Source organism: Panthera pardus, unplaced genomic scaffold, assembly GCF_024362965.1.
Source record: "Panthera pardus isolate Hobbes unplaced genomic scaffold, ASM2436296v1 HiC_scaffold_17, whole genome shotgun sequence".
NCBI lineage: Eukaryota > Metazoa > Chordata > Mammalia > Carnivora > Felidae > Panthera > Panthera pardus.
Window position 1 is genome coordinate 93,112,939 of NW_026526732.1, and position 21,998 is coordinate 93,134,936.

At 33.3% G+C, this 21,998-nt stretch overlaps 1 protein-coding gene across 1 annotated transcript in view; it reads left to right on the forward strand.

The window, feature by feature from the left end:
* Positions 1-21,998, forward strand: part of LOC109248190 (protein eyes shut homolog) — a 784,935-nt gene that overhangs the window by 197,434 nt on the left and 565,503 nt on the right. The window contains exon 7 of the mRNA XM_053905310.1: positions 21,405-21,555. Within this exon, the coding sequence (XP_053761285.1) occupies positions 21,405-21,555 (151 nt within the window). The remainder of the gene's footprint in view (positions 1-21,404; positions 21,556-21,998) is intronic.

Here is a 21,998-nt window from a genome sequence, read left to right on the forward strand (position 1 = left end):
AGAATTTTATATCTGAGTTTAGATTCTTATTCCTTTTGATTATAAATGTAGAAAAAGGATTTGACTTTGAAAGTACTTGCTAAGGAATGATCATACAGGCAAAAACACAAATTCTAGGATCTGAGCCAAGCTCTGATTTCTTCTGTCCCTGGAGTGTTTTATTTAAAGAAACCATTGATTTCTGCCACTGTGCTGAAGAAACTCATTGCAAAGGTGGCCAAAAAATCTGCCTCTAATTCAGTTTTCTAGGATCCTTTCCAAGGAGAGATCAACTTCTTTTGGATTAGCACATGAGCAGCTTTGCTGAAAGTAGCCTTTTATGCTTTAAGCTCAATTTTTTACTAACATGTTGAAAAGGAAAGAAAAACTCCCTGTGATAGTTTCTATGAATCCTAGAAACTTTAGCTTGCTTTATTTTAATATTTAGGAAAAAAATACTACTATAATCAAATGAAGTTTTTCCAGAGGAACTGTCAACAGCTCATTATTTGCCTGAGGCTTACTTGAGGGTATTTCCTTATGAAATACTAAAAGTACAATTAAAAATATCTAGTTTTCTGCCTTGTGATTTGAAGAAAACTGCAGTATCACTAGCAATTTTTATTAGTTGTTAAACATGCTTTTGAAATGGGCCAATAAAAAAATCCTGCACTTAACAATTTAGAATAATGCATATGAATTCCTCCCAGTAAACCAGAGCATTTTCCTTTAATGCATGTGGACAGACATTGTATTCTCAGAATTGGCCTCAGACTCATACATAAAACAATGTGACACATGCAGAACATGCCTCATGTTCTTGCCAAGAATAATCCCATATTAGGCAAGAGAGAAAGTAAACTGTGATGATATTTAGTCTGAAACATGGCCAGTGATGCCCTAACTTTGAAAAGTTACACAGATGCATTTTGAATACTAAGCTTATTATTTTTAGGAGCATCATGAAAACCAGAATTGGAAATATAGGGAAGCAGTGTGACCTTATAGAAACTGTGCTTTCTGTATTAGAAGATCTATGGTCCATGTTCTTGCTTGAAATAAATTTACATATAATTTCATTGACAAACACAATATGGGTCCTCAGTGGCTCCAGCAACCACCAAGGATATCAGAATAGCTACTAGCCGTCAACAAACACTTGGAATCTTTTCCTCACCAGTGTGGTTCTTCTTGTCATATGTCTATAGCCTATTCTTATTTTTGTGCCCAGTCTGCTATTCCATATATTGCATTTGAGTGTTTGATTTTTTTTATACCAAAGCAATCAGAAATTTAATTACAAAATTATATAGGAAGAAAAAGATATCCCTCCCCTCTTCAGATCCAACTTTATTTCAGAGGAAATTACTTTAAAATCTTTAGAAGTTTCTTCTGTATTTCTGCCTTCATACTTCTAAAGAATAAATGCATTTTACTATTTTTATGTATTCATTTCCAAAATTAGAATTGGCATCCAGTATGTATGACGATGTCCCTGTCCTGCATCAGCCTGCCTGTCCAGCCTGCTTATCCTGAAGTATGTTTTTTTGCAAAGCAACAAGCAAATAATAATAATAATAATAATAATAATAATAATAAATATTATGAATGGCACATGATGTTTTTTCACATATATTACCCTTTAGTTATCTTTCCTCTTTTCTACACCCTTATCATCTTCCCCTCAGTAAATAATTTCCCTGTTTTTAATTTGCATAGTTTTCAATACATCCTTTTTTTTTTTTCTTTTTTAGATGCTTCATCAGATCTACCATATAACTTAGTGATGAGATTTCACTTTGCCATTCTCCTTTGTTTGGTCAAATGATTTATGGATTTCTCATTTCCTCTTTCTTGTTTTATTCCATTTTGCTGAAGCATCTTATATGTTAGCTTTTTGAAATCAAAGGATGCAGGGAAACTGACAGTCTTTCCACATCTGTATATATCTTTATTCCATCCTCAGACTGACTTTTATGCTTAGAATTTTATACAAAAATACAAATGGTTTTCACTTAGCATTTTGAAGGCATTACTTGAGTGATTTCTAGCATCCTGTGTTGCTGTTAAAAATCTAATACCCTTCAGATGTTTATTTCTTTATATGTGGTATCTTTTAATTTCTCTCTTTTAGGGTCTTGTATTTTTAGTCTTCTGAAATTTCCAAAGTTGTACTTAATGTTTTTCTTTTGTCCTTCACTATGTTGGACACTGTGTGGAACCCTTCACTCTGTGGCAGGGTACTTAAGTACTGGCTGTCTTAATCTCATATTTCCTTTCTTGTATCCACTTGTATCTTTTATCATAATTTCTGAGGTAATTTTTATGCTTTGTATTGCTGCAGTTATTTGATTTTTTAAATCTTAGATGCTTTTTTTTCATTTTCAATACCTCTTATTTTTCATTTCAGAGCTCTGATTATTTTTCCTTTTTCATAACATTACCTTCATTTTGGGGAAGCTTTAGGATCTTTTCTCTACCAGTAGTCTTCTGAAACTTCACAAAGATGGTGTTTTTCTTTTATCATTCGCTCTGCTGGGTGCTTCATGGACCCTTTGTGGCATGACACTTCAGTACTGGTCTTAGTCTCTTAACATTCTTTCACCGATTTCCATCTCTTTATCTTTTGTCCTAACATTTGGCATATTTTCTTTACTTTGTATTTTAACACTTCAAGATCTCTTTCTTATTTTTCATCTAAATGCTCTGATTTTTTTTCCTCACACTGGTGTTGTTTTATGGAGAGAACAACCTTCTGTTTTCTCCCTGAGGATATTACTTAATTATAGGTTTTTGCAAGTTTCTCCTGTTCTCTGATGTATCAGTCAGGGTCCCAGCAGGAGACAGATGTGTTTAAACTCAAAGAGTTTAATTGAAGAGAGTTTAATGGAAATACTATTTATAGGTGTTTGGGCAGGGAAAAGGAAAAGTCTCCCAGAATTTGGGAGAGCTTGGAGGTGTGAGGCTGAGAATCAGAGCCACTGCCAAGGCTATGGTGAGGTACAAAGAATAAATATCTCCTCTTTCTGATGAGGTAGAGTGGGAAAGCTTGGCTGCACAGGGTGGAGAAGGGGAACTGAGTGTTCTCTTGCCTTCAACTCAAACGTCAACCAGTACCCATGCTTTTAGTTCTTTCCTTCCTTACAGCCTGTATCCTTTCCCTTTTAGGAGTTCTGTGGAATAAACTGGCTCACTTATACTAGTCTCCTTCTCCACAGGAACTGTAGGTTGAAGTATCATGAACTCTGCTAAGTTAGCTAGCAATCTTCCATCTGCTTTCTGTCTCCAAAAAATTTATGAACATTCCCACCACTGATAGATCCTCTCCATTTTTTGTATCTTTGTAAATTTATACTTTGTTTTATTCATGGTAAAGAAAAGACTTGTTGAGGGGAGGCAATAGGAGGAATTGCATAAGGCTAGTCTTTCATTTTTAACCAGAACTAGTAATAAAAATTACTTTTGTGAGACTATCCAGTTGTGATATAGGGACAATGCTAATTTCTACCAGGAGAATACAGCACATGCTTAGCAGCTGAAATGTTGAGATTCTTCAGGCAAGAAAGAAAAAAACAAAATGAGGTTCTTACTAGACGTCAACTTCTACCATCTTTGAACATCAGTGTCCCCATCCTCAACCCCATCAGCTTTTCTGATGCTTTCTCTTCTTTTTTCCATTTTTTCACCCTACCACACATCTCCAACAACCTTCACCATCCACCCAGCACCATTAGGTAGGCACAACATTGGATGAATGAATGTTGACAAATACCTTTCAGTGTTCCCTAAGCCTAAGTCTGAGCCCTCTTTATAAATTCTTTGAGGGAAATTTTTTTTAATTTAAAAAAAAAAATATTTTTTTTTGTTTTTATTTTATTTTAGTTTCAGGTATAGAATTTAGTGATTCATCACTTACATACAACACCTGGTGCTCATCACAAGAGCCCTCCTAAAATACACATCACCTATTAACTTTAATATGCTACTTAAGCATTTTCTTTAAAACTTCTTTTTTTATTCTAGACCTATTTTATTGTCAAATAATGGTATCTTTTGTGTGCTGTTAGGAGAATTTACTGAAATGATCTTGCTTGTAAAATATAAAAATAAATATAAAATATTCTGTGGACATTAGAAAATCAGATATGCTCCATATATAGGGAAAATTCTGACATCTTTTCATTGCATTTTAGTAACCATATTTTTCAAATCTGTTTTTTTCCAACCGGTTATTTTATAATTTAGTAACGATGTACTAAATTCCCTACTTTGATTTCTAATGGATTTTATTTTACATGTTCATTATTTTACGTATATGTATTGCTTTGTGACTTTTATAAGTCATTGTATTCTGTGTTTTGAACTTATATTGCTATTGAAGGCTAGCTAGTCCCTGATCTGATTTTTTGGTTTACATTTGTCTGATCTAACTTTGTCTGCTCACTTCTGAGTCATTGGGTCTCACATATGTCAAATTTAAACTATTAGAAAAACCTTAACCTTATTTCAATAATTTCAATGTTTTTATTGCTGCAATTTTATGCTTTATGGATTTATAACATTTTCCTTCTCTACTGTGCTGGGTTATAATTGTTTTGTCACTAACTTTGAAGATAGACCTCCTCTTTTAATTTTGTGAAAAGTTATATTAATGTTTTTATAAAAATTTAAATCTGTCGTTTTGGCTGTAATAAGAACATAACTATGATTTTCAGCTTCTCTTTGAACAAGATTCAGTGTTTAGCATTATATGCCCTCAACTAGTTTTTCCATTATTTTCTAAATATTAGATTGAAAACTACTTATTGATTTTACAACATAGATTTTCTCCTTAAAATGTAACATTTTGTATTCAATATTTAGCTACATTTAATATAATTATTTAGACATTTTTGTATATTTTTCTAAATTAAAATATCATTAGCAGTAATTTTCTCATTTTGAATTTCTGTCTGCTGAATCATATTTCACCCACTGTGAACAGGTTCTCAAAGGATAGCTTTATAGATAGGTATACTTCTGTAAACATTTTCATCATAGTTTTATTTTACTCATCATATTATGTCATTTTCCTTCAGCTTGCTTTATATGAAACTGTTTCCTTTGACTACTTGGTCAAGTTTATAAATGTGTTTGTAAACTCTGTTAACATTTTTATAATTATTTTCTTCTATTAAAAAAAAACTTTATTTTTGTATCTTCAAGCACTAGATGTTCTAATTTATATCCTCAATTTAAATTGGGAACTGTAATCTTTCTTTATGGGTACCATAAACATTTTTGGTTTTGTTGTCCTATCCTTGGTATGTGGAAGTTTATGTTTGACCAGTTTTGGTTTGTAATCAAAGAGAAGTTGTACTCTGTTTTGGCAGAGGAGAGACAGCAGATGTGGAAGGAGATGAGGACTTGTTCTTGCTTTAACTTACAGTTTCTTTCATGGAGGTGATTGGGTAGAGAAGATTCCAAACCCAGACCAAGGGAGAAAACAAGAAGCACAAATAGCAGAAATAGCAGCCTTGCCCAACATGCTGAGAGCTGCTGTCATTGGTACTCACTGCTGATTTTTTTTTTCCTGTGCTAGAGATCTGAATTAACCAGGAAAGGGTTTTCACTGGGACAAAGTATATGGTTGATACTCATGCTAGCACCAAGAACATCCCTCACCATCCTGGACAGCCAGGTTCTCAGTTTGACTGGCATGTGTTTCAAGAGACAAAGCTAATGTAAGCTCCTATAAGACTAATGCTGAATCTTCACAGGTTGAAATGTTGATCCTCACAGGTGAAAGAGAATTTCAGTTGGACAGCTTTGTTTTAAAAGCTCTCTAACATTTCAAGGTCAGGAAAATGAAGAAGAACCAGAAAGGAGAGAGAGATAATGAGCTACTAGGGAAGTAGAATCCAAAACAAGAGAAAATTGGGTGTAGAGAGTAAAGAAAGTATTTCAAGGAGGAAAGATGTCATCTAAGTCATATGCTGCAGCTATTGAGTAAGATGGGGAATCAGAAATGGCCATTCGATTGTCAGTGTGGGAGAAAAAAAATAAGCTTGACAAAGGTAATTTCATGAAAGCCTAATGGAGTTGGTAAAGACAGAATGAGCAGGAAACAATTAGAAACAGCTAATATAAACAGTTCTTAGGGAATTTTGTTATAGAGGGAAGTCTCAAACTAAAGAACTATGTGGAGGAGAAGAATGGTCAAGGAAGATATTTTCTCTTTTTTAAGATCAAAGATACTAAAGCATGCTTGTAAGCAGCTGAGAATAATATACTACAGAGAAAAATAGTTGATGAAGTGGGAAACAGGAAACAATAGCAAGTATAATACTGTTGAAAAGTAAAATGTAGCCCTGCATTTGGGGTGCTGTAGGAGACCCACTGGCTCTCACTCACCAAAATTCAGTGGTATTTTATTTTTTTATTATTTACATATATATTTGATGTTTATTTATTTTTGAGAGAGAGAGAGAGAGTGTGAGCCAGGGAGGGGCAGAGAGAGAGAGTGAGACACCGAATCTGAAGCAGGCTCCAGGCTCTGAGCTGTCAGCACGGAGCTCAACACGGGGTTCGAACCCACGAACCATGAGATCATGACCTGAGCCGAAGTCAGACGCTTAACCTACTGAGCCACCCAGGTGCACCCATCCAGTGGTCTTTTAAATAGAAACTTGAAGGGAAAGGAGGTGTGAGATAGTCTCACAGTTATTTCCTATATTCTCCCAAAGTTGAACTTTTTCATGTCTTATTTGACATACCTTTATTGTGCTATTATTTTTTCTCTAAGATGCTCTTTTAGAAATAATTTAAAAATAAGTTAAATTTCAGTTACTTCCCTCCTTATCCCCATTGAGTGCACTAATATGTAGACTCATTATTCTTTAGCTTTTAAAGACTTAAGATAGTCAATATTTTTCTTAAAGCACATCAGTCTTTATGCTGGCATAGAATCAAGATTAAAAATAGATTACTGCCCACTTGAAAGTTTGAGTTTCTAAAAATCTAATGTTTTTTCAATTAACATAAAAGTTATAGATTTGTCTGAGGAAAGAAAATGTCCCTGAACAGTGCCAGAAAGCTTATTAACATAGTAATAAGCTTATTACCATAGTTGCAGGGAGTACACAGACAAGGAAGAAGTACCAATATACCTACATCACACTGAGTGTATAATATTTCAGTCTGTTCTATGTGCTGGTGAAATTCAGTGTGTTTTATTTGTCACATCATTCGAAAAGACAAAGAATTTTCCATGTTTCGTAAAAAGAATATGAAACCTGCCCCCCATCAACACACACAAAAGACTTTGGCTTTTTAAGTTTAAATATTATACTATATGATGATAAGAGACAGGCCATGGCTTAAAACCACACAATATAAAGTTTTGTTTCTATTTAAATCAAACTAAAAATTGTCTTACAATGACAGTGATTATTAGCTTCCTCTTCCCCTCAGAGACCACTTGCTGTTCTTGCTTGAGTTGAAGTAAAAGGCTCATTGGACATAGAAATTCCAATAGTGACAGGTTAGCAATGAGACTCTTATTTCCAATTAATAAAGCCTTTAAAACGAGATACAGTACAAATTACATTCAATCTTTGATACATTTTTGGGAATTCACTTTTATTCCATGGTAAGAAAGCATGATGAATCAGATTTTTTTTATACTTGAATTTCTATCAGCCATCAGAGAATGTTCCCAAACACAGAATATAACTTTTCGAGTCAAAGAGAAAATGTTAGCCAGGACCCCAGAGTGTTTTGCCAGTTCACAGACTCGTGGGTCTTGTCATGTTAAGTTATACACTGAATCTTCATTTATTCGGGTTAACAAATTCTTAAGAGTTTATGAATGCCCTAGTTTGGGAATTTGTGATTGTTCCAATAGTGATGCATCTGTGGCTCCCTCCTTAATGAGGAATCATTTGTTACTCTAAAAGGACAGTGCTGGATTTTCTAAATACCAGGCTATCTAAAATGAAATCTTAGACCGAAACGAATGAACTTGCGTTTCCTTCTTTTGTCCCCAAAATGAATGCTCACCAAGAGCAGTTGCATAGTACATGCCATTTTTAAAAATGCAAGCTCATCAGAATGTACATAAATGCACTTAAGACCCTACAGAGCCAGCAGCACAAAACTATGATAGTGGACAGTTATCTTTTCAGCTATTCTCAATAAGGACCATGTATCTTCTACCTTTATTAAGACCTCATTTTGTTTTCTTTTTACTGTAATAGGCCAACACAGTCACAAATAACAATGGGAGTATTTTTTCAGATCTCAGTTTTCAAAATACGGTATTAGTGCAGTTTGTTCAACCAAAGCCCAGTAACTAATGGTGCAGTCTGTTTGTGACCACTTCCTTCCAAGATCCTGTTGTTTGCCCAAACTCTCTCCATCTCCCTCCTGATAGAATTCATTCCGTGTTTTATCAGATTAAACTTCCAGGTTTTTTCTGAAAGGAGAAAGGAACAGGGAAACCCTCTGTGTTGTGCTATCATGGATGGCATCAATTAAAGTTTCAGAATTTCCCAATTCTCTGTACCTCACAGATAGCACAAATTCTTGTGTTATAAATTCTATTTACTGTCACAGAGAAATGAATATATGCTGCATGGGGATTTCAGCAAGGGACTAACTTGGCATTAGAAGAACACTCTGTCTTGGAATTTACATTGTCCCTGCGCCCATGCTTGGGCTCAAGTCTTCGAATCATTACACCCTCAGACATACTAAAGACCACCCCTCCTTTAAGCATTCCACTTACAAAAGTTATAGAAACTGCTATATCCAGATTATAATACCCAGATTACTTAGTTTATAGAAAAGGTAGACTAATCTACATAGTTGTAAGTTTCTCCATTTCTTTTCTCCTATAAAGCAGTTACGATTAATGTTTTATATCTTTAGATCCTACAGTTCTTGAACTGTAAAGCATTATGTTCCAAACACAATAATGAGAAAATATTTTTATTAATTCTCTATTCTCTATTTGCGCTTCCATAAAACTTCTTAATCCAGATGATTAGAGCAGAAATCATATTCCAAAGATAATTTATGTTAAAACTCTGTTATCTATTACTTTTTAAAAAATTATGTGATGAGTGTGTACAAATGTATTTATATGTTTATACCATATAGTTATATTTAAAGTTGAAGTTGTTTTTATCTAATTTTTAAAAACAGCATATAAAAAACAAATTGAAAACAATTTACATTTCTGTAGTACTGAATTTGGCTTAACATCTCACATGAGGCATTAGAACCTATACCTCTCTTTCAGCACCAAGTATGTCAGAATGTTCCAGCATCTCCATTTTGCTATTTTAAATATTATCTTCTATGATAACTGTTGAAGCCTTTCTGTAGGAGTCAATTCAAAGAACACTTTAAGAACAAACCAGAGTTTGTGAGTTTGGCTATATGCAGCTGATATAACTGAAAGCTAAAATTTTATGGTTCAGATCATCAATTTCCATTTCAATTTTATTGTCCATCTTCAAGCTATCTGAAAGAATGGTCATAAGTGTGATTTCTGAGTCTAAAGTTGCTGCAATTTGAGACCCTATAAATATAGATGTCATAGTGATGATGGATTTAGTGCTGTACTGGGTTTGCCTAAACAAGTCTTCCCAGAGCAGGTTTTGTCTGACTCCAAGTGATGGATGATGGAAACCAATTGCTCATGAAACTTTATTGTTCTGTGTGTATGTGTGTGGCCATGCATGTATGTGTGTTTTTGATAGAAGTGAACATTCATCAGCCATTCTCAAATATATTATCCTTTGATTTCCATGAATTTCCTATAATTCATTATAACTAGTCTCTTGGGCAGACGTACACATTGCAGAGGTTAACCATTACAACTTAACATCTATATGATGGCTTGCCTGTCTATTTCTCCCCTTGGTATATCAGAGGAAGTCAAAGAAAGCAGTAGGGTTTTGGAATCAGAGATTAAGAAATCCCAGCTCTGGAACCATTAGCAGTGGATTTGGACAAGTTGTTTGCTCTGTTAAAGCCTCTGAACCCTGATTATTTCAGAGGTAGAATGGGGATAATAATAATGTTTAGAGTAAACAAGATAATGCAATATAGAACACTTAGTATATCTAATATGGGTAAATAAAGAAACTATGAATACGTTTCACCTAAAATATATGGTGGTAATAAATGTCTAGATGAGCTAGATTTCTGCATTTCAACAGATTTCCATTGAATACTGTATTTTCTGTAGTTCATTCAACATTATTTTTCTCAGTTTTGTGTCCTTTAGTTTTTTTTTGCTTTGACTCAGTAGTTTTCTAACTGTTGATAATAATACCACTTCTATTATAATTACCTACTCCATTGTTTTATAATACTCTTATTCTATCAGTATTATCCTTAGTTCATGTAATCTGTTGTTATATGGTAAATATACTTCTTATTTTCTCAATTATGTATAATTTAAATCTAACTTGAGAAAAACAAAAATTCTTTTGTGTATATGATATACAAATATTATTATGGCCTTATCCATTTTATGACCTGGATTTAAACAATAAATTTAGAGCAACTAGAATCCTGATACTTTGAAGACAGAAGTACACAACTGCATATGGAGCATAAAATGGGAAGCGGGTGGTAAAGCAAGAGAGTTACAGATTAAACACTTCTAGGGAAAGAGTGAGTTTAAGATTGTCTAACCTGGAATGAAAGAGAGAAACAGACATCCAGTTTAACAACAGTCTGAATAAACATACTTATGCTATGGCCCTACAAAATCTATGTTGAAGTCTTAAGCCCAAGTACCTTAGAATGTGATTGTATCTGGATTATGGGTAAATGTGGTTATGTGGATGGGCCCTAATCAAGTATGACTGATGTCCTTACTAGAAGGCGAAGAGACAGCCAGAAGTGTGTGCGCACAGAGGAAAGACCATGTGAGGATACAAGGAAAAAGCAGAAGATTGGGCTCTCAGGGTAAACAAAATAGGCTAATACCCTGATCTTAGATTCCCAACCCCAGATCTGTGTGAAAATAAATTTTGGTTAAGTCCCCCAGTCAGTGCTATTTTGTTAGGTTAGACATAGGAGACTAAGACACCAAACAAAATAAGTCAACCAAACAAAAAAACCTAACATTTACAGAGTGTCTGACTTTTTTTGCTAATTGCTCGTTTTCTATTCAACAATCAAGAAATGAGTGGATTGACATAATTTTTACCATTACCATACTTGTACATTGCATTTATGGATATGAAAATTGAGTATCAAAAAAGTTAGTAGTCTTGCCTATTTGTCTCATCCCATTTTCCTGCAGACATTCCAGCACACAGGACATGATTGTGCTCCAGCACCCCCCAGGTTTTCTTTCAATTTACTCAAATCCCTCCTGCCTCCAGGGGCTTTTGCATATGATGTTGCCTCTGCCCAGCACATTCTTACCTAATTCTGCTGGTCTACTGATTCCTACTTATTTTTCAGATTCCATGTCAAATCTTACGTCCTTGAAAATGTGTTCCCTGAGATCTCAGTTTAAATCAGCCCACTACTCTTTTAAGCATTTTGATGCTTACTATATGTTATCTTCTCTCTTGAGATTTGAATTACAAAAGATGTCACTAATGCTGTTTTGTCAATCTTGTATCCTACCATGGACTGTCTTGCCTGACACATAATAATATTGAAAAATACCTGCATGATAAATTAAGACTAAATATCTCCTAGATAATAAATGACGAAGCTGACAGTCAAAAGGAATTCTTTGTCTCCAAAGTCCATGCTTTCCCTCTTTTTTTCTTAAAAGTGTGTGTATGCATATTTTGTATGCATAGATATTACATTTATATGTTTATACAGTAAGTAATTTAGAAAAGGATTAGGGAACAAAAGTAATGTAGGTATTTCTAAAATGAAATTCAAGTGAGCAAACAGCATATATGGTATGAGGTAGCTACCGTGCCTCATTTACTCTCTCCCTTCCCAAATAAAAGAAGTGTGATACAGCAGAATAATCCAGAATACCCAGTAACATTTCCTAAGGCAAATAGGCTTTATTAGTAATTGTGGAACTGCGGCTAGATTAAACTGAAAGTGTTCATCAGTATGTTGAGTTCTGTGGAACTTAATTCTGTAAATAATCTGACTAGGGACATACTCTCTAAATTCTCATTACAAAATCGTTAGCACTCTTTGAAATTGTGATATGCTGACCAACCCCAACAGAGAATGTTAAGTATAAACACTTGTACTGTAAGCTATCCATTAGCTCCTAATGTCCTTGGAACTCCAAGGGCAGATTTTTAAATTCAGGAATGAAAGGGGGTTCTCTGAGGATGATTTCATCACCAGATCACTTTATATGTTTCTGTGTGCTTTTTGATCCTCCCCTTATTTCTCTGAATAATCGGACTTCCTCTATCACTTCCATGTCTGGTATTTTCTTGACTTGTTTTGAGGGAAGTCACAAAACAACCAAATGAGGGATTGCCCATGGTAGAAATTAAGGTACTACTATATGAATCTCTTAAAAACTAAAAAATTGTATTTCACAATTATTCTGCTGGTTTACTTTATCCTTTTAATGCTTTAGAAAAATAAAAATTTAAATATATTCTGTGAATATTCAGAAATTATGAATATCATGTTTAAAACATTTTATTTATATAATTGTATCAAATATAAGGTCTAAAATGTGCTAAATTAATTTATGAGATTTTATTAGTGTTTTTTTTTTCAATTTTTTAATGTTTATTTATTATTGAGAGACAGAGAGACACAGCGTGAGCAGGGGAGGGGTAGAGACAGGGGGAGACACAGAATCTGAAGTAGGCTCCAGGCTCTGAGCTGTCAGCACAGAGCGCGGCGTGGGACTCGAACTCACAAACTGTGAGATCATGACCTGGGCCGAAGTCAGTCGCCTAACCAACTGAGCCACCAGGCACCCCAGTTAGTGTTCTTTTCTAAAGTAGATATTTCATCTCAAGGAATTGTGACTAGGAGTGACTTATTGCTCATAATGATAAAGATAATAATTGGATATATTGTTCCTAATTAAATTTAATCAGTGATCTTAGTATCTAATAATCTAATATCAATTAGATATATAATATCAATTATCTAATATCAATTGAGTATTGTTTTACAGATCCTGAAATATAATTTAATTAGAACCACTATAATTAATATATGATATTAACCATCTCACTGATATTTAATCTCGATCACAAATGCAAAAATATATTTTAAAAATCCATTTATCCAGTGGGAATATCTGAAATTTTATCAGGGAACAGTCTTTGAGAAGAATTATGACATGATGTGGAAACCCTTTTCTTCCATGTAAGAACACAAAGGAAAAGAAAAATGTTCTCAAGGTTCCCAAAGAATGAACCCCAAAAGAAAAATTAACTAGTATAATACTGAGTTTAGAACTCTCCAGAAAACAACTCAATTGCATGATATTTTCAATACTAAATTCAGAGCTTTTAGTTACTATTTGCTCAGCTGCCCATAATTGTTAGAAAATCTAACTATGGCTCAATGAATGCCAGCTGTTACTTTGCCAGTAGAAAGTCCCATGAGCACAGGGATAATCCTATCCTAACATGGAGACCAGGGCCAGACTGTGGTCACAGTGGAGGTGGTATCTAAGCACCTGGAAGCCTGTGGGCTTGTTAAGGGAATAGTTGATGTATTTCTAGGAACATAGTTGTTGTTATAAACTAAAATGCAAAATTGATTTTTCGAGGTCAGTAGGCTAATGCCTTAGTTTTATTAAAAAACTAAAGATGGACAAATCATAACTCTGCCAATTGAAGGGTTATTTTTTCACTGGAGACACAAAGCAATTATATAACACAAGAAAACACTATGTAATTGAATGCAAAAATGAATGGCATGCTGTTGGTGGTATTAGATGGTTAAGAGATCATTAATACTGAAAATATTGGTAGCATTTTCGGTAGTAAGTGAAGCTTAAGTACGTTCTTAAGTATTAGCAGCATTTAAGTGGATAGAAGAGAAACCTAGGCAGGTTTCTCTTGGTTTAAATTTCAAGTGAAGATTTTTAGACCTAATTTTTTGATAGTGACCTACTATCCAAAGTTTTTTTTTTTTTTTCTTTGATGTTTATTTATTTACTTTGAGAGAAAGAGAACGCGTGCGGGAGTGAGCAAGCAGAAGAAGGGTGGAGAGAAAGAGAAGGAGAGAGAGAATCCCAAGCAGGCAGTGCAGAGCCCAACACAGGGCTCAATATCATGACCTGAGCCAAAATCAAGAGTCAGACACTTAACTGACTGAGCCACCTAGGCACCCCTACCATCAAAGTTTTAAATCAAGAAGTTTAACTTATTTTTTTTCAAGGATGGGATGAAAAGTGGAAGCTGGGAGCAATTCCATGTCACCTGTGGAAACTACCTGAATATATATGGTAGGAATTGAATTGGCCTTCTTAACAGAAATATCCCCTATTTATGTTTAATTCCCTTTAAAAAAATCAATTTTTATAGTGAACTTACTAAATTTCTTCTAAGTTAAATGCATATAAAATAACCCTAGAAGGGCACCTGGGTGGCTCAGTCAGTTAAGCCCCATTTGGGGCTCTGCACTGACAGAGCAGAGCTTGCTTGGGATTCTCTGTCTCCTCCCTCTCAGCTTCTCTTTCTTTCTCTCTCTCAAAATAAACCAGTAAAACCAATAAAATAGTGTATTGGCATCAAATATATAAATTGAGGTCTATCTTTTATTTCTGTTTGTGAATAGACAGTTTAGGGGTCTAAATCCTCCCTGAAAATATAATTGTTTTGATTTTATAGTAATTTCTTTATATGTTTATGGCTGATTAAATAAATTAATGGTGTTTTTTTATTTTCTTTTAGATTTTATGTTGAGAGGGACAGGGAGGGAGAGAGGGAGAGAGGGGAGAGTAAGAAGGAGAGAGAATCTCAAGCAGACTCCACGCTCAGCACGGGCCCTGTGTGGAGCTCAATCTCACGACCCTGGGATGGTGACCTGAGCCAAAATCAGAAGTCAGACTCTTAACCAACTGAGCCACCTCGGCACCCCAATGGTGTTTTCAGTATAAATATGATAGGCAGTTAATAAGGAAAATACACGCATGTTCATGTTCTATAGTGAGGTTTATCACTGGCAATTAAAAACTGCTTTCTTAAATAAAAGATGGAAGTCAGTAATTTTAAACAATGACTTTTATAACACTGAAGAATAATCAGACAAAAGAGTTAATACCCAACATAATGGAATTTTACTATTTGCTGTCTTTTTGATCATATATGTGTAAGATTGGCCTATTCCATGTATTCCTTCTAGGCTTTGCTAAGACATGTGGAAGCTTAGAAATTGTTGCTGTATGATGATAGGCATGCAAATAATAAAACAGTCGGTCACCCACATCTCTGTTGTGTTCAGCATAGTTATTTGACCTTTCCTGGCATCTACCCTGACTACCTAAATGTGATGAATAGAATTTATGGCCCAGTAAACTTTTCTTTCAGGTTCTAATTGGTGGAGAGTTGTTAATGATTACTATTATGTGAATACAAATGACAAATATGAGCAATCACTGCAAGTTTGGGAGAAGAATAATTACAGGTAGTTCAAACACCAGGAGTCCTGAAAAGAGTTCAATATATATTTATAATTATGCAAAAAAATATTTGTTCTACTCATTTGACCTTTAAAGCACCCCGTGTGCTGATTTTAGAGAAAGCATTACAAAGCCTTGATGGAAAAATTTTACACTGCATGGTGTGCTAGGCAAACTGTATCATCAGCAAATGCTAAACAATAATGTTGTAAGACTGTTTTCTTACGTTCAGTCAATTCCTGTTAGATTCAGTCGGACACAATCAGAACAGCATTGCCTCCACTCTAATGAGCCTAAGGGGAAAGATATGACTGCTGTTAAAAAGTGTGTCTCTTGAATAAAGTAACAATCCTGCTAGATGAAATATTAGAATTGCATTTTCGGCAAAGAACACATGATGGTCTACATTGTTATAATGGACATTTACTTACTTTCATCTTTCTTCAGCTTAGCTGCCAGCTCTCTGGAATAGGTGTATGAGAAAAGATAATATACCATCCATGTATTCATTTACAATGGGTAATTTATTTCAGAAATGATAATAGCTTTGAAAACAAGAATAACCAATGCAGAATTTTAAGTATGAAAGAAAAATTCCCATACTTATCCAAAGGCGAAAGCCTACAGAATTAGTATATAGGAAATAGTGTTCTTGATGGTGAAGAAGTTTACCCTCTGAGACAATGAATAGAAATTGTACTACAATAATAAAAACCATAATAAATTTTAAAGAAAAGCCACCAATGTGATATATTTATAATTAGTCTCCTACCATCATATATGAATCTTTCCTAATACTCTTGAGTTCTTCTGTTTGTTTATTCAGATCAGAGGTCATGGCAGGTCTATAGCTTAGAGTTGATAATCAAAAGCCAGTCACGTGATATGTTACTATTCATGCAGAAAACCTTTTTAAGGAATTAATGTGGCTAACACAAATTAAGAGAGACAGGTCTTGAGATTTTAACAAAAACTATTATCAGGTCCAGCTCCAATTAAAGAATCAAATTCCATACTCTGTTAACATTAATACTGTTTCACTGATGTGATTATAAGATAATATAAAAGATCTTCCTATATGTTGGGTCAAATGATATCTCTGTATTCTCAGTACTGTAGGTATCAAAATCAGTATCAGTCAGAACTTTACCAAATAAACAGATCCAGCAGAAGATATATATTAAGAGATTTATTTCAAGGAATTGGCTTATATGATCGTGGCATCTGTCTGGATAAGTACAAAGTCTTGAGGGGCAGGTCTGCAGACTGGAAACCTCTGGGTGGGGGCTAATGCTACAATCCACAGGTGGAATTTCTTCAAGGGAACTTCAGTTTTGCTTGTAAAGCCTTTCAGTTGATGAATGAGGTCTACTCAAATTTTGAAGGGTCATCTCCTTTACTTAAAGTCAATTGCTTGTAGATGTTAACCACACCTACAAAATGCCTTAACAGCAACACCTAGATTAGTGTTTGAATAACAGGAGACTGTAGCCTAGCTAAATTGCCACACAAAACTAACCATCACAGACAGTAGATTGAGAAAAAATTTTGAATAAAATTTAGGAACATATAATGGAAATGTTGAGAAAGCTTATATACCACAAATTAACTTCTAGAAATTTTCCTAATACATCGATGTGTGTATCAAGATGCATGAAACAGTCATATATTTTAGTTTTACAGAAAAGAGTGAAAATACAAAGATTCCCAAATATCAATGATTGAACATTTTAGAAATAAAGTACAGACATATGAACTATTACTATACATTCATGAAAGTTAATAGTTTGGAATAACATTAACATACATAAATGTCTTATGTTATTAAATTAACAAAGAAGGCAAACTCCAAAAGAGTTTATATGTTACATTCCCAACTTCAGGGAACATTCTGTAATAAAATGACAGTTTTAAATTACAATACAGTTATAATGGTTCCTTCTGATAAATGCAGGTTATTGTGCCTTTTTCCTCTTTGGTATTTTCAGCATTTTATGAAATATCTTCTAATAAATAGAATAAAGTACATGCTATCTTCAAAAGAAAAATGCTGTCATTCGTTAAGCACCTATTTTATTTCAGATAGTGTCTTGCAAAACTGCTCATTATTCAACACATACTGTAGTGTTTGCCACATACAAGGCCCTGTTGTACGTATGAGGATATAGGAGTAACATAACAAAGGCCTCTGTCTCCTTATACTGTTGACATTGTAGTGAATGAACTATAATCTCCATACAGAATAGCATGTTCCACATGCTTAAAGTAGTGAAGCTTAAAGATCTGGTATTGAACTGAACTCTCATTCTCAACTATAGACAGACAAAGCCCTTAAAACTCCACTTTATTCATTTCGCTTCTAACCTTCACCATCTCTCAAAATCTCACACTATAATATCTCTTATTCTTCACTCTTCCTCTCGTAATCATCATAATCACACAGAGGCCAGTTCTGGGATATTTCTACTCAGTATTTGTGTGTAGTCTTTATTGCACTACTTAGAACCATTGTGTATTGAATTAATATGTATTTTATACCACATTTTTTCATTATTCTCTAGTCAGATCCACAAGAGTAAACACCACTGTTGACTATGGGCTAAATACAGATCTTTAAAGGAAGACAAAAAAATGTTCTTCTCATTAGGATAAAATATTCTAATTTGTAATATAAATATGTAAATACATATGTATATGTATTTTAGATACATATATGCAGATGTGTATGCACACCTGTATGTACATGTGTATTCCTTGAAATTTTAGAATGTAGAGTAACTTTTGTTCTTGATTAAAAATGCCACAGACAACGTTTGGAATAAAAAATAGATTCTTAATGATAAACATGCTGAAGTGTCAAAAAATCTTTTAAGAAGAGTTTGAACAGAGAATACTTGGTATACCAAATATTAAAATAAATTGTCCCACTAGAGTAATTAAAGAAATATATTTGGAATCAAGTACACTGAAGACCTATAAAATACGAAGTGAAGAAATACTATATACATAAAATATTATTGTGAATATTAGTGACCTTCAAATCCATGTATAAACATAAAATATAGGCAAATATTTATTTCTTTGTTGGGAAGGATTTTCATTCAGAGAATATATTGAAAATACTAATAGATCTTATATGAGTAGAAATATAAAACTAAACATTTACTTCTGGGAACATTTCCTAAGATTAAATAAGAGTGATATGACCTCATAAATTAGTATCATGTACACATTTATCACTTTAAAATCTTAGAACCTAAATACCCAACAATATGTTATGTAGTCACATAAGAGAAATTATGCACATCAGAAAAATTTAATTTAGAAGTATAATTATTGACCTATATTTTATTGATATAATTATAAAAACAAAATTAAATATGATTACCCTGTTGATTATTTTTAAAAACAAAATTTAACAGTAAATTTCAAAGATCTTAGTGGCTTTATTCAGTGATTCATGAATATGTATGTATTGTATATATATTATCTTTTCAGTTATTATAGCTATAATCAACAGCCAAATAAATATGTTTGATGGCTTAATGGGTTTCCTTTGCTTCATGAAATATGGGAAATTTGTTCATTAACAAAGTCTTAGTGAATAATTGCTAATACTATTTCAATATCACAAAACAGTATGAAATATTTTTCCAAACATTAAAATTTAAAGATTGATTGGAGAAAAGTAGTTGTGCTTTTTATTTTTATCATTTAATGAATAACTTCCTAGAAGCTGTATCCTCCCTAAGATATTTTTAACAGCTTAATTGTAAGAAGTAATTAACCCAGAAAGCTTCTAGTTTGCTTCTAAATACAGCATCCAAGAATATCAAATGGGTTCTAAAAATGTTCAGTACATTTTTTCCCATGTTCTTAATATACAGAACAGCATGATCTTTTCAAAAACTTTTCAGAACTTTCTTTATCATAGCATTAATATTGGCTGCCATGTTATACATGGTCTTAGTTTTATTAACTTTGTATCATGATATAGATAAAAGGAGGATGCAAAAAAAATCTCCAAATATTTTTTAAGAAAAAATGTATATGCATTATAGATATGATTTATCTCATTGTTCCTATTCTTTATTCACTACAAAAATGTGTAAATGTGTGTGTGTGTGTGTGTGTGTGTGTGTGTGTGTGTGTATTCACATATACAGAACACACTTTCTGGGGTCATGAGAACATTTCTAAAATTGACCATATGCTGGGCTATGCAGCCTAAGTGAATAAATTTCAAGAATCAGAAGCCAACAGAATATTCTTTGAATAAGCTTGATTTGAGCTTTTATAGTATTTTATAATATAAAAGATAACCAGGAAGTCCCTGTACAGTTCTGAATAATCTTGGGCCAAACAAACAAAAAAATCACAAAAGAAATTAGAAAATATTTTGAATAGATGATGAGGAAGAACTTTTTGTGCATAGCTAAATTTATTCTTAGAAGTTTACAATCTTGAGAGCTTATGTTAGATTAAACAGCCTAGAAGCAGGAGAGTAAATTAAGCCCAAAGAAAGTGAAAAGATGAAAATCATAAAAATAAGAACAGAAGCTAATGGAGTAGAAAATAAACAGGATGGCAACTATCAACAATGCCAAAAGTGTGTTCTTTGAAATTGGCTACTCCCTACCAAGGTTAATCTGCAAAAGAAATAAAATGAGAAAAAGCACACATAGCCAATATTATACGAAAGAGAGACATTGTTAGAGTCTCAACACCAATTACATCTTTACTGGCAATAATGTTAGGCATAAATACATTTTATGCCAATATTTTGGATAAATAAAAGTATTTTATGCCAGTAATTTTGAGAATTCAGGTTAAATGAAAATGTTTCTAAAAAAACACAACTTAGTGAAATAGATGTGATAATACATATATATCTGCGTTGATTAAATACATTAAATCCATCCTTAGTAACTTCCTCAAAGAAAACTCCAAGTCCAGGGGGCTGTTCTAGTGAATTCTACAAATATTGAAAAGTAGAGATAACGTCAATATTTTATTAACTTTCTGAAATAATATAAGGACAGCATCATCTTGATACCAAAATTTAATAAGAGTAATACCAAGACAGGAGGCCTGAGGCCAATCACTCTGTTTAACATATATATTCCTTAATATATAGAAGAGTGAATCCTGTGTTATGTAAAATTGACATACATTACGACCAAGTAAATTTATTTCAGGAATGCATTCAAACATTAAAAAAAACAGCATAATTCATCACAATAAAGAGAAAAAAAATTTTTTTGATAATCTCAATTCAAAAAGATGAACAAAGTAAGAGGATTTATACTTCAAATATCTGGACTTAATAAAAAGTATCAGTATTTCAGACAGTGTGATATTGGTACAGGGGTAGAAGTATAGACCAATAAAATAGAGTGCCTGGGAACATACTCACACACACACACTCCTATAGTCAAAGGTATGTTGTACACTGGATAACCATATTTAAACCTGATTCTTTTCAATATTTTTCACACAGAAAATTAGACAATGTAAAAAACTGAAGTAGAATATTATGCTCTTAATGTCATTTTAGTCAGTGATGGGAATGTTCCATTTATTATCAGAATTTATTTCATTAAGTGATTGCCACAATTTGTTGTTTTGTCAAAATTTAACTTTGTATTTATGTACTTAAAACATTAAGGGTTTCTAATTTAGAACAGATTAATCTACTGATAACTTTGTTGGCTTTATGGTGAGATAATCTGTTTACTTAAATGTTTCTTCTTTTGTTAATAGCTTAATTAATTGGTCAAATGTTTATACAACACATGCTAAAACCATAATTTTTTTCCCTAAATGGTTGCAGGCAAGAATTTGATCCATGTAGAGCTGAACTGACTATTTTAGGAAAGACTATGAAAACAAGTGAATCTATCAATCATATATCTGGAAAACCCTTGCCAGAATCAGGATCTGTCTTTATTGGTGGTTTTCCATATCTTCGTGGAACAAACCAGGTATTTCTATTGATATCTTAAAATATATTTATTATGTCATTTTATGAAAAACAGATTGCAAAATTTTAGAAAAGTTTCCTAGTTGATGAAGCTGTCTTCATGGTTTTGAAAAGAGAACATGAACAATTCTACTAAGATATCCTACTGAAGCATACTAAAAGTTTACTGTTCTCATTGTACAGAATTGCTTTGGTTGTCAGGCTGCTTTCCCATCTTATATACATATATACATCTTATACATGTGCATTATACTTAATGATAATTTTAAACATATGGGCTTTTGTTCACTCCTATGCTAGTGATTTCCTTGGATATATGAGGGGGTCGGCTCAAGAACACACCACAAATCTGATTCAGGAAATGGATCTGGAAGACCATTCTCAGTCTCCACTTCATATTGGGTTTTTAAAATGTAAAAATGTTCTCTGCAGAGGTTTGTGCAT